The 13,457-nt window shown below is 39.8% G+C and overlaps 1 protein-coding gene across 4 annotated transcripts in view; it reads right to left on the bottom strand.

Annotated features, from left to right (window-relative positions):
• The window catches only part of LOC139151289 (uncharacterized), a 47,582-nt gene extending 35,640 nt beyond the window's left edge, over positions 1-11,942 (bottom strand). For 2 of the 4 annotated variants that reach the window (XR_011556383.1, XM_070723971.1), the window contains exon 1: positions 11,463-11,940. Coding sequence is in view for 2 of the 4 variants with exons in the window: in XM_070723971.1 (XP_070580072.1) it covers positions 11,463-11,671 (209 nt within the window). In the remaining 2 variants the exon portion in view is untranslated. Of the gene's footprint in view, positions 1-11,462 lie in introns of all 4 variants that reach the window. The other 2 variants (XR_011556382.1, XM_070723973.1) reach the window with 2 other exon arrangements.
• Positions 11,943-13,457: the final 1,515 nt, after the last annotated feature.

The following is a 13,457-nucleotide window of genomic DNA, read 5'->3' as shown; positions in this document are numbered from 1 at the left end:
AACTTCTGAATGTCAGACCAGTGTCAGAACACAAGAATGTAATTAGTAACTGTAGAGGGCGCTGCAAGGTCTGCACTAACCGACACAATTCACATGCGTCGCCGCTGGAGCTGCAAATACCCATACAATTTTATTGACTCTAGGGGGCGATATGACGCGAATTTCGCTCGAGGATTGCCCAAGTTAGAGAGAGCATAGGTGATATCGATTTTTTTAAAGTGAAGGTTAACTCCAAAAGTAAACACTTGTGAAAAAGTGTTAAAGTGCATTTCGTTCCTCCGACACACTTTTGAAATTTGTGAACGTAAATTGTTTCTACTGGTTATCACTGAAATAAATAAAATGCACAAGTAATTTTCATATAATTACGATCAGTGATGGAGGGACCATGATATAATCAGTCGAAAAGAACTTTTTCTACGACGGTCGAAGTAAATGGTAAAACTCCGGTTATTTCCCCTTTATCTGGAAACTGGATATAATATTGAACCTTACGTTGAAGGTCTCTAAAAATCTGAAGCAGGAAAAAAAGCTAGAAAACATTGATTTCTACATAGGAAAAAAAAACTAGAAAAACATTGATTTCTACATAGGAAAAGAATGCCGGAACAAATGTGATATCGGAAGAGCTTTCGTCATTAGTTTGCCCATTATGGTGAATTGAATATATCATTATTTTCCGTATCATTTCTCACAAGGGATGACTTAAGAAACCCGACGCCTCTCAGCATCGTCTTGTTTTGGTATTTATCATTTACTAACCAATTTAAATAATTGTTGTATGATAACAATTAGTTGTTTGTTTGTTTATCATTATCATTATCATCGTCATCATTAAAAGGACACTATAATGTTTGAAATTTGCGTTTGCAACCAAACACTACATTTGACGTGCATAGGCAACATACATCTATACGATTTTTACCTATTAAACCATTTTGGTCGAGCGTGAATATATTTTGGAAAAAACTGGTTTTAAATATATCTGCTCATTATCCAAGGAAATATTTTGTTAGTCACAACATCAATTCTAGAGAAACACGCACGCGCAACATAAAATGTGTTGGAACAAACTTCTGAATTCCAAACTACAATCTTTCAAATAATAGACGATATCTTTCAAATGCATCAGAATAAGGGTTACTTCTAACGTTTTAAAACTCTCGAAAATTTAATGAAATTTCTCTATATTTATTTTTTTTAAATAAATGCCTTCACATACAGGTTACGGTATCTTTGCTGGCTGACTACCAGGAGAGAGTTCAACGTGAGGCCCTGGGACACCGAAGTCCCTTTGACTTCCTGTTTCAGAATCTGAGACAAATATGCATTACTATGGTCAATCCTATCTCATATAGTTCAGACAAAAGTACTGGACGACATGTATCGCCACAAAATTACTCCACTTTCAAGGAACGCACATATCAAACACCAAAGAAACCATCAAGGAAAGTTGAATATATAAAGTTTTACTGAAATCCGTAAAAAGTTACTTTAAAACGATTCAGTGAAAAATATAAAAAAAATATTGTCCGAAGATATTTACCCAAGTGAGATTCATATCAAGTTTAAGAAAAAGTTACGGAACGCTTTCTTAGATATTTCCGTCCACAGGACTAGACATACGGCGCACGAAACGTCAGGGCATTAATCAGACGGACTTTCAGCACAAAGAACTAAAAACAGCGCCTAAAAACTGGCTGCCGACAATGATGAAAAATTGGAATCGGATTTGGAACTCGGATCTCGAATCTTACGCTTCTCATGGATACAAACATGTGGGCGAGAGCGTTAATACGATTTCGGGAGTCGGAAACCGATAACGATGGCAATATCAAAAGACAAGAACGACCAAACAATTATGAGTTGCTTTCCATCCTTCGTTTACTACGGAAACGATGCGGTGACGCGGTTGTTTGAGTTACTTTGATTTTTGAGCTCACAAGATATCACTAAGCTTATCGACATGAAAATAAAACAGGAATGTTTACAAGTAGAGTAATTCTGAGACGTAGCATAATTGACGACGATACATTCCCTGTACAGCTCTGGTACAGTGCGTACATGTGATCCTTCAGATAATAAAATTTTCTGTCGTGCTGCGCACTCTGTCGTTTGTTAAATGTTTGCTTCTTGCAAACGTTAGAAAAGCTGACGTAGCTAGTCTAGATCTACGGTTGTGGGCATGAGAAACAAAGCCTTTCCTCATTTGGTCTAAAGCTGGGGCAATCGAAAAATGAGAGATTTGAATCCAAAGGTTTAATCCAGGAATCTCGACCTGATTAAGACGTGTTCATGTACTAAAATGATAGAAAAAATACTTGAAGATCATATCATTGTATAATACCCGTACAAAACTCCATTTTAATTAAGAATGTACTCTATACAGAGGGGCGAATATATACAATTATTGGGAGGCGCAACGAGGTCAGTGGTTACTTGGACTGTAGAGGGCGGTAGATAGACTCGGTTCAAGTCTGTGATTTGTGAATGTTTGAGTGGAGTGAACGCAATGCTTTGTATTTTGCTTTCATGTGAAACGCGGGCGTGAGTGGACGCGATGAGTAGGGTGAACGCGATAAGTGGAGTGAACGCTATACAGCGGAGTTTCACCCGGAATCACAATCCGGCAGAAACTAACTCACTACTGCGCAGACTCAAACTTGACGCATTCAATCGCTGGGAAAACCTGGCGTGAGCTGCCAAATTCCGGATAGGTTTGTACGAAATAGGAGAGACACAAGAGAAACTATTGTAAATGAATAGGAGAGACACAAGAGAAACTATTGTAAATGATTTTATTTTTTTTAAATTCACCGACTTGAACCAAGTCTAGGCGGTAGACCATGGACATTGGCATGTCCAGAGCTGCTTCCACTGAGTGGTTTATGACACGTAGTACATACGCTTTTTGGTATTTTTTTCCCTTTGAAATAAAATAACTCTACTTCAAAAAATGAAAAGGACGCCCGAAATACTGCTAATTTCTTGAAATTATGTAAATAATTCCAATCGTTTATGTAAGGTATGAATCAAACCTCTTGAGGTATGAATCAAACCTCTTGATGCAAATCTCCTGTGTCGATCTTTCTGTATCTGCACTTTCCTGCATAACATATTTAGGCCAAAGTAGTGTAGCCACTGGTAAATTTGTTTCAAAAAAATCTTTTAACAGGATACTGTTCACTAGTTTTCAAGGAGGCGATACCACTTTGATCGGTACAACATGCAATGGTTTGTTTCAGAGTAGTATGAATCTCTGAAGTTGAACAAAACAATATCCAAGTTTTACAGATTAGCTTACTATTGACTTGGTTATGCATAAATGTAGATCGTACAAAGAACCGATTGTTTACATGTAAAGCTTGTCTTTCTGTTATCCGATTTCTTTCATTCACTTCGCAGGTCTTCGACTCTCCTTTGCAATGTCTTGAGAGGGCGCACATGTACGCGTTGTTTATTCAGTTGCTCAACATTGAGGGGTTTAAAAGTTTGCTCAAACGTTCATAATGGAAACTTTTCAACCATTCCCTATCGAAACCGAGGAACGAATCAGGGGTCACCGTGCAAAGTCTGGTACTATAGAAATATATTCCCTAAATTTACTGACATTTGAAATTCACAATGACTGCAATCAATGCGTTAACTATATCAAAGGGGAAATTAAATGTTCGATGTTCACAAGAGTAAGACTGTGAAAACATTTACTCCACGTGCCCCAAAATATTAAAACAAGCAGTAAACAAGAAAAGAACTGCAAAATTTGAGTGAATATCTGTGATGATTCTACCTTGAGACATTTAATCCACAAGAGCTTTTTTCTGCTGTACGAGCCTATGCGTAAAGTTTAACGGTAATGCGAGTAGCTGTTACTAGCTGTTACGACGATGGGTGGCTCAAATAGTATGCGTGAGAAGTATGATATATTGAGTAATACAGCGCCCTCTGAGATTTGCAGAACTGCGACTTTTGTTTTTGCCAACACAAGCTGACGCGACAGTATAATCGGAAGTGTGCGTTTTCCACTGAAATCGATTAACTGGCAGCGAATAAGTCTTGTGATTAACATTTCTCGGTGAGGGTATAGCTGGACATAGACTGATCGATCAAGTCTTGTATGGGTCTCTGCCAACTGCAAGTTGGCAGAGACCCACACTTGACAGAACCTTTCAGTCAAAGCTAGACAGTGACAGTCACGCATAAACGGGCGGCCAAAAAAAGTGAGTGGAAAGCGACATGTTTCCCAGATATTTCCGGCAAAACTACGGATTTCGAAACGGTATAACATATCAAGGGGGTATCAAACAGTGAATGTTTTCCTGTCAATGGCAACACGATAACATAAACAACGGATTCTTGTGATACAATAGACTGGCCTGCGTCGCTGGGCTTTTCTCGGGCTTGCGCATGCCAAGCGATTGTGTGGGCGATCGCGTTCACCCCACGACCTACGCGACAATTTGTCCGAGTATAGTTCTTCAATTTACTCTGTTTTGATATTTATATGCCCGCAGACTGGGAAAAGTCTAGCCTGCTACTAGAGTTATTACACGTTGGTAGAATTTTAGTTTGTAAACTTCGCTGAGACTGTGTTGAAAGAGGATGGCAGTCGGTTGCATACATGTGGAAAGTCTTCGCGGTAGGAAAAAAGCTACGAGTAAAAAGTTAATGGGCTCGAAGTTAAAATTTTAACACTGGTCCGTGTCGACCATCAAAATAAATTTTGGTGAATCAAACTGAAAATATGGTCGTCACGCCAACATACAATGCAAGTTTTAAAGGGTCGTCGGTACGGTGTTCAAAGGTCGTATAGGACCCATACTACCAATGTAGGCACTGTATCCCAGGGTACTTTGGCGATTGATGAAAGTTGAAACATATTTGTCATGCTGTACATCGTAAAATTTAAATGATGCAGCTATGTTGACGTGATGCATCCGTCTAGATATCATGCATGAAATACATGTTTTTGTAAAACAAGAAAGTCGCACAAGCGCAGTTCAGACGATCCCTCCTTTATTTTATCAACACCCAGTATCGACAAAGATTATCAGTGTAACTATAAATGAGAGCACGCCCTCTGTCGACATGTCTGACTCACATGCGGTTGCAATATGAATTTTCTCAATCTCATGATGATATGGGGATGGGTTGGTCTTTTATGCTAGACGGTAATACGCAAGCGTAAATGACTGACCCATCTCTCCATCGTATTTAATCAGATTGGAATTTTCTCACCACTTTGTGGCTTTTTTTGAGATGACACAGCATTTATCGTATTTCCGTGAAAGTAACTTACGCCTATACCCCTGTCGGCTTGGTTGTCTGGGCCAGTACATTTACAGCAACTGGCGTTTCCCTCGAGCTTGGAGCTTCACTTGACTTTGAAACTCGACTGAATCTATGCATGTACCTTAAAACCGCTCATATTTTAAATGCCAGCAGAAAATCGTCACGGTGTACAACATGTCGTCAAGTGCGACTTTGCGTATTATCATAAATTGGAAACTCAGATAACAACAATACGTTCAGAACTGGTTGATTCATTTGAATCGTCATTTGTCAAGATGCTGGTAGAATCTCGTATCAGCGATTAACAGCGATGCAAGGTCATACAAAAAATATGACACAAAATATTGCATAATCGTGTCTGTTGAGGGAACCCCGGCAAACGGTTGTTCACAGGGGAATGTTGGAAGTTCAGATATCAATCCTGAAATATAGAGTCAGCACATCGCGAGATGATGACTGACTTACTTAAGGGGGCGTGCGCACAAAACAGTGTATTTTACTCAAAAGTCACTTTTTTGCAAATATTCATTAAACTTTAATTAATTTGTTAAGCAAAGATTAAAATATTGGTTGTTTCACCTTTTAGCTTGTCAAGAAATCATAAGTTGCCGGATAAAGAAGTGTTAATTTATGCCAAAGTATGCAATCAGCCGATTTTCTGGTTTCTCTTTTCTGCCAATTTCAAGATTTCCAAAGAATTTAACTCCACTCTGGCTGGGTCAAATTTTCTGAATTTCATGCATTAGATACTTTAAATGCTATATAACAAAACGACTATTTGGTTTGGCAAGAAAGTTCTTACAATTTGAATAAGAGGCATTTTAATTTTGCTTATAATGATTTTAATAACTTTTTTGAGTGTCAATCTTTCAACCCATGCCATTTTAGAATGAGGATAGATAATGCAAAACAAAATAGTTGATTTTTTCTACATGATGTAGAAAAAAACAACTATTTTGTTTTGCATGTACTCTTTTTTCAAGTGAAATATTACATTTCATAAAATATTTTCAAGTTATTGACTTAAATTATTTTTTATCATTAATACCAAAATTGAGGTTTTTTACCCAAAATATACACCTTCTTCATCCTTCGAGTTAACTATTGCTATCATACTAAACTTTAGATTCTCTGCTTTCTGAAAATATATAGTAGAGGGGGTTTCCTTGTCATCTTTGATGAGAAATATAGCTTTGAAAAAAAATTTGTTTGCAACATGCAGCTCGACCATAATCCCCTGAGAAGGTCACCACGTCAGCTCGTCAGGCAGTGTTTATGGACAAATAGCAGTGTGTGGTCAAGTAATCACGGACTGCAGTATAAGGAGATGAGATGGTTGACATCAAATACATATCTTTATTGGAAATATCACTGATATTATCGACAGGATCGACACCTGAACTTTTCACTTTCCCCTGTGGGTAATTGTAGTCGTGTCTATACTGTAAAGCTACACGTGAAACAATATTTGATCGGGCCAGCTATAAATTGAGTGATAGCTAATTGTGGCCAAATTGACCCCTCTTTTTGGGCACAGGAACCACAACAGTCTTCTTTCGACCGAATAAAGACAACAGAAGTTTGAAGGTTGAACACAAGAGGCGGGCTCCGCTGACGGAGTTCCCGTTTCCTCGTGAAGCCGATATACTCTCACCGCCCCATTCAAAAAAGACATGTCGTGTTTACTGTCGTCCTAATTTGAAGGAAATATCAGCTTTCAAGATCAAATAAAATATGTTTCTCTATAAATAGTGGGAAATGAAGTGTATGGATCAGGAAATCAGGTGACTTTGTACCAATAAAACTTAGTTAATTAACCGAAAACATTTTCTTTCACCTTATGATAAATACCAAAATTATTTTTCAAATCAATAAATCGATCACAACGGCTCTGTACCTGATGGACAGACATATTACTCTCCCTTTCTGCTGTATCGCCTTCGTAATTTGGCAAAGTAAATCAGTTCAATCAATATGTAAATACGCAACTTCAACATTTCGATATTTTATATCTCTGATGAAATGTCAATATGAATGCGCAAAAATGACCGAAGTATGTGATTGAACAATGGTCAAATTAAAAGAGCACGTTTGAGCCTAAAGACTGCCGCCCCCTACCCCCCCCCCCCCCAAGCTCGCTTCAAAGTAAATTGTCAAGGCATGTTGAAAACGTGGATTCTTGTGGTCGCCAACATGCGCCCTCTAGAGGCTACCTGTGTCGATTGCGCCGTCCAGGGGACTTTTTAATTGCTGAATTAACAGAACACAGTGCGTCCTTCTAAATCTTACTAAAGCGCATTTTTGGCAGATTGGTATCGATCCCCTTCACAAGATTGACTACCGAATAAAAATTCCAAGTGTTGGGCTTCTCGAGGGAAAGATCGATAAACCTACGATTATGATGCACGTGGCGAGTTCCTTGTTTTTCTGGTGGTTGGAATTTCTCAAGTGTTTACGGGTTGTTTTTGACATCCCACACGACGCTGTGCATGTTTTCCCGATTGTAATGTATGGTACGGGGTCCAGGGTTGAATAGCCATACAATGGCTTCATTCTTCGCGCTCTCCACTGTGACACTTATGACTAAAATTATCTCGTCAGTTTCGTCAAATATAAAACCAAGCCCCACTCAAACAGTACGTGAATAGGCATGCCAGAGATAAATGTTCAAAAAAGGCATAAACGGAACGACAAAAAGTAGACTTTGCTAGTCACGAGCGCCGAAACAATTCAAACCCTACACAAACTTCGCCGGGTTTGAAAAAAAAAGTCTGACTGATACGCGACCAAATAACGGTATGGGTTAGATTTAAATGTTTCCGATGTTTGTTGGGATTGTTCGTGTTTGCTCGGAGATTATCCGGATTAGTGGAGGTGTTTTCGGTTAAACAATACAGCCATTGATAATGCGATAAGTCGCAACTCTAGCATGTGAAAGATCAAGGTTCTAATTATAGCTCTGGATGTCTGAGCCAAACGACACCCAGTATCGCGGACTTTTGCGCGGTACTCTAGAATTAAACCGACAAGCCAAATAAACAGGTGAATTTAACTAATCGGTGTGGAAAAATAATAAATTGTTGGATTGAATTCCCAACATCAGCACATGGGGATTATGTGGTATAAGTTATTAGCGGAGTGGGCTGGAAACTCAATAGGATGGAGATTAGGATGGTATTTAGGCCCGGATACATTCAATGATGTACGTGTTTGTGGCGAATTCTACACCGTCTCACCTTGTCACACGCATGGGAGGCGTGTTTGTGCAGTGTAAACAGATTATAGACTTAATGAAAGTAAACCTGAGACGGTAAACTTTCACGGGAGTTATGCAGTTAACGCGTAAAATTACAATCAGCGCTCTAAACTCCTCCGATTTGTCAGAGACGTGCTGCTGGCCGCGCCTCATCCAAGACCAAATTTTTCCTCGCACCTGTTCAATTCTTTGCTCTCAACAACTTTTTTTTTAATTGCCGACTACTTAGCGGTTCGAGACTTACTCGACGCCACAATGCACTTTTTTGAGAAAATCTCGTTCTGAATGAAACGAGATGTGAGTTGGAGAGATGGAGTTGCTGGGAATCACATAGCTTTTATATGGGTCTACAACGACATTTCAATATTGCACTCTTTGAAAAGGCGAAATTCAATAATTCAATATATATATATATATATATATATATATATATATATATATATATATATATATATATATATATATATATATATATATATATATATAAATCAATGGTAAAGTAATTAGCGGTATATTTGTTTCGACAGAACAACCTGCAATTACCACTAAATTGTTTTAAAATGACGAAGGTGACCTAGATATTTTTCCTGGCCATTTTTCCGCGAGGTTGCCTGGAGATAAATTTAAGCGGCGCATTTCACTTCGCTATGTCTCAAGTGTTTTGTTTTCGTGTCTGTCTACAACAGCATGGAAACATTTTGATTGGCTTAAAATGGTGACCTATAACCTTGAAATTGGTAAATTTTTTCTCGCTATATAACCGCAAATCCCAAAGGATATATCAGAACCAATGTACTTAACAAGCGGAAATGTGGCAAATTACTGCAGTGTTTGCGTGATGTTCGTTCAAAGCACCTGGAATATCCTATACTGGCCAATCAACAAACCCACGCTCTAATGGCGAGATGTTTTCTATGCACAGCTATGCAGTGACTATAAATTTGGAAAATACGACTTCTCGGAGCGAACTTATTATCCTCAAAAAATTTGTTTGAAAGATCTGCTGACTCGATTTCACAGCAAATTTTGTGACATTTAAAATTGTCATCACACCAAAAACTGCCGACTGGCATCAAACAGTTACGCCCATTTTAGTCAACACGCGTGACGGCCGGTCAACACTCATCGATCGAACGGAGGCGCTCATGTTGCAAGCTTCACTGGCGCTCCCGGGAAGTCGTCTTTAAGGTGTAAGCTTATCAAGTCTCGCTTATTAAGGAAAAAACCTACTTTTATTGCAGTGCAAGACATTGAATTATGCTGTCTGCGGGGCTTAAAAACACGGGGTCGAGGAGATGAGCGCGTCGAGACGGTACTTTACTTGATTGGATAAGAGTCGATTTTGAAGACAAATCCGTCGAGTACGGGGGATTACAATCCTAAAAGGCCTTCGATATGCTTGACCTCGCGCTGAATGATCGGTCTAGAGATCACGGTCAGTTTTTAAGGGTATTTCAGCCGGCAGAATTTGATTAATGGGTTTTAGAATGTTATATGTTTGCACATGCAGTTGGACAAAACGGATCACTATTTTCATTGTCGTTCAAATCAACGCGATAGCTTCTGGCCACGTAACCCTTCGTATTCAGTGACATTAACGCGCGTTACCGCTTCGACAACACACAAATACGGGACGCTTACGAGAAGGGTGATTTTGCGATTTGGATGACTGAATTTTATTTTCTTGTGTAGCGTTGTATGTGTGTTTTGTGTGTATTTGTCAGTGTACTAGTATCTAGTCGCTGGTATCAAATTGCCGTCCTCCTTCTGCCCGACAAAAAAGTGTGTTTTTCTGCATTGTACAAAGAAGCTGTGCCTTGAGGCCTGCAAAATTGTTGAAATTGTATACCATGACCCATTTCATATATTAGTACGCTCTTCCGCGACATCGAAGATAGAAAGGGCGAATTTGTTTTTGTGTAAATACGTTCAATACTTGAAAGGCAGTCGAGTATTTCAATATTCTATCTCGCTTATGCCTACAACAGTGCACCGAACCACACAAAAAATTATACACGAAAGAATTGTAATATGTTACACCCCTGGCAAAATATATCATATTGACGTGGGTCTCTTCAAAACCCATATATACGAGATCATCCGGTTTTAAGAGATTATTAGGATCACGGAATTGCGAGCTTATGTTTTTCCACGGTGTTTTAAGTAATAAATATGAAAAAATGGACTCCTGGCGAGCTATCTTATCAGTCGTCTGCGATGTTTTTCTGACATCGAAACAATGCGAGAGTTGAACTCGGTGGGCGCTAATCTTATAGCTGCGAAATAACGCACAATCATTCCGTTGTAGCCGAGACTGAATGCCGGTCCCAGTATTTGTATTTGTTCACGCTGAGACATTTTTTTTGAAAACGCTACGGAACGTGGTGTACCCTCCGCGAAGGATAATGGGCTATTCATGCCTTTTTTTTGCTGACAGTGTGTGTGTCTCTCCAGAGCGATACATTTTCACACATAGGGCATATATGAGGATTGGAAAGCCAGTTAATCCGTTATCCAATAAACCATACAAGCGGGAGCCACTGTAAACTGTGAATCGAGAAGTGCGGCAAATTTTTCACTGATGTGCAGGATTTGAAATAAAGAACATATTGATCGTATTCAGTACAATTGCGACTTTGTTTTTTTTCCCGGAAAGAAATGAAAAAATCAGTGCAAAACAGTGAATACTCGCAGACTGAGTCCAGTGAATACCATATTAAGGTTGGTGGTAGCAATTTTTTTATCTCCAATGAACTGGATTTTTGAATCATTAAGCATGCCTGGGGTATTGTATGCGCTCCCTCGTATGCACCACACTTAGATTGTCCATAGAAACGCGATATGAATACAGTAGGAAATAAATAACAAACGGAGATTAATGAGAAAAAATGTGATATTTTCAAATTTCTCATACCTAGTCCAAAGTGCCTTAAATAAGGCTGTTCTTGGCGTCATCTTCTCACTGGAAAATTCTGGCAAATTCCGAGGCTCGGATGGAAATGACTTGTATATGGTATGATCCTGCTCATGGGCTCTGTGCATGACATCCCACCTTCCAATATCGTAAACAAGTCCCCACTGTTCGCCGAGTACAATGAGCTCTCTTAGCAAGAAATGTTCCATTCATAAACAACATTCCTCCGTATTTTTGGACGTTTTCGAGTTTCCCTGCTGAAAAAAATCTGGCGACAGGAGGGGAGCACACGAGAGAATCATGCGTCGGCCACCAGGTCCGGGTCCTCGGTCGATGGCCCGGTGAACGCGGACAGCCACCGAGTCAGAAAGGTCGGTGGGCAGCGGTGGGCATCGCGCCGGGTCAGCCTGACCAAATGTAACGATATGGAACCACTACAGACTTGTGGCCGCATTGTGTTGGGGCCCTCTTTTTTTCAGAAGCACGATATGTTGAAAGACAAGGTCCCGCCTCTGGACGACGCAGCGAGATGGCTATTGGCTCGGACCTTGCCAGGTTGACATATCGGACATTCCAGGCATACCGAACTATCAGCGCTGGATTACGGCGCACAATGCACCGCATTGAATACAGACTTGTTGCCTTTACAGATAACCTTCCCAGTGCCACCAAAGCACCGCTCACTTATTTGTCGCACTTTTCTCACGATACAGAAACAAAACGCACAGATTTAACCGCGAAATCACGTCCTTCCAAACCCCTCCTGGCTTTTGTTCAGTCAGCTCACGTTTCAGAACCAAACTTTTTTTCATAAAATATAAACTTTCTCTCGTTTTTGTGGGAAAGCATCATATCAAAATGTCATATTTTCAACGATTGCCTGATATTGTAAGGTTTAAATTTGAATAAAGGTATGTCAGATCTTTTCAAACGGGACTATACTTGAATCACAGATTGTTTACCTACACTGTCAGTATATCTAATCCGCTCAAACAGTTATATTGGTTTTATTCACAAATAGGAAAACCATCACCTTTCCAAGAACTACAGGACGGTCTAAGACTTGTCAGAGAAACTATACTTGAAAGGAAGAGCCAGACCAATTAGTATTTCACGAAGATTAATGCCCTTGGTTTGGCTTTTTGTCCTTGGTATACATGGAACACACTGCTTTCTGTGTCTGAAAAATGGTAGGTTTTGATTCTCTATTCTCCCGGTCACTGTACTTGCCAAAGTTTATTAGCGCTCGTTGGCATTACGTCGAAAAGCAGGTGAGACCAGACTGCGCGCGCAGCCTTAAACCCCTTGTGTGAGAAGAATGGAAGAAAGACCGGTGGGGTTGCACGACGCGCGGACAATATTTCTATTCATATTTGCGAATGGGTCAGCCACAATAAAGTTGATGAGATGCTTTCACATTTCATCACATGCCCAAACAAGAGAGAGTGCGGCGCTCTAGAGAACTGCAAAGCATTGCGATTAAAACCCGATTGTACTACGCAACGCGCGAAAGACTGACCGAAAATTGTTTGCTCGTTTCATAAAATTTGTCGAGAAGTTTTGTCACGCGCCGCTGACATATGTTACTCGTAACCAACGCAAGCGCACAATAGAAAGTAGTAATTTCTGTTCACGCTTATGTCATAATAAAACGCGAAGACAACACACAATATTATCGTGAGTCGTCGTCTGCCTTGCCGACAAACGGAAACGTTTGGTTTCTATATTGAGCCCGGGGCAGACCTGGTGGAAGATCTTGCGGCGTTGAGTATGACTTGCCGTCGAAATTTATGTCCGGCTGTTCTAGACTGTGAAAGTGTACTGCATTTACGTGAGAAGACTAAACTACATCTACAAAAGTATTCTTATGTGGTAATAAACCCACAGATATAATATAATGACCGTTACGCATCTGCGAGTGACATATTCAACATCCGACACATGGTTGTCTATTATACTGAGCGGATGCTTCATCACTTTTTTCTTGAGTTACGT

The sequence above is a fragment of the Ptychodera flava genome, chromosome 15 (genome assembly GCF_041260155.1).
Source record: "Ptychodera flava strain L36383 chromosome 15, AS_Pfla_20210202, whole genome shotgun sequence".
NCBI lineage: Eukaryota > Metazoa > Hemichordata > Enteropneusta > Ptychoderidae > Ptychodera > Ptychodera flava.
Note: the sequence above shows the minus strand (reverse complement) of the source record. Positions and strands in the feature narration are given on the sequence as shown.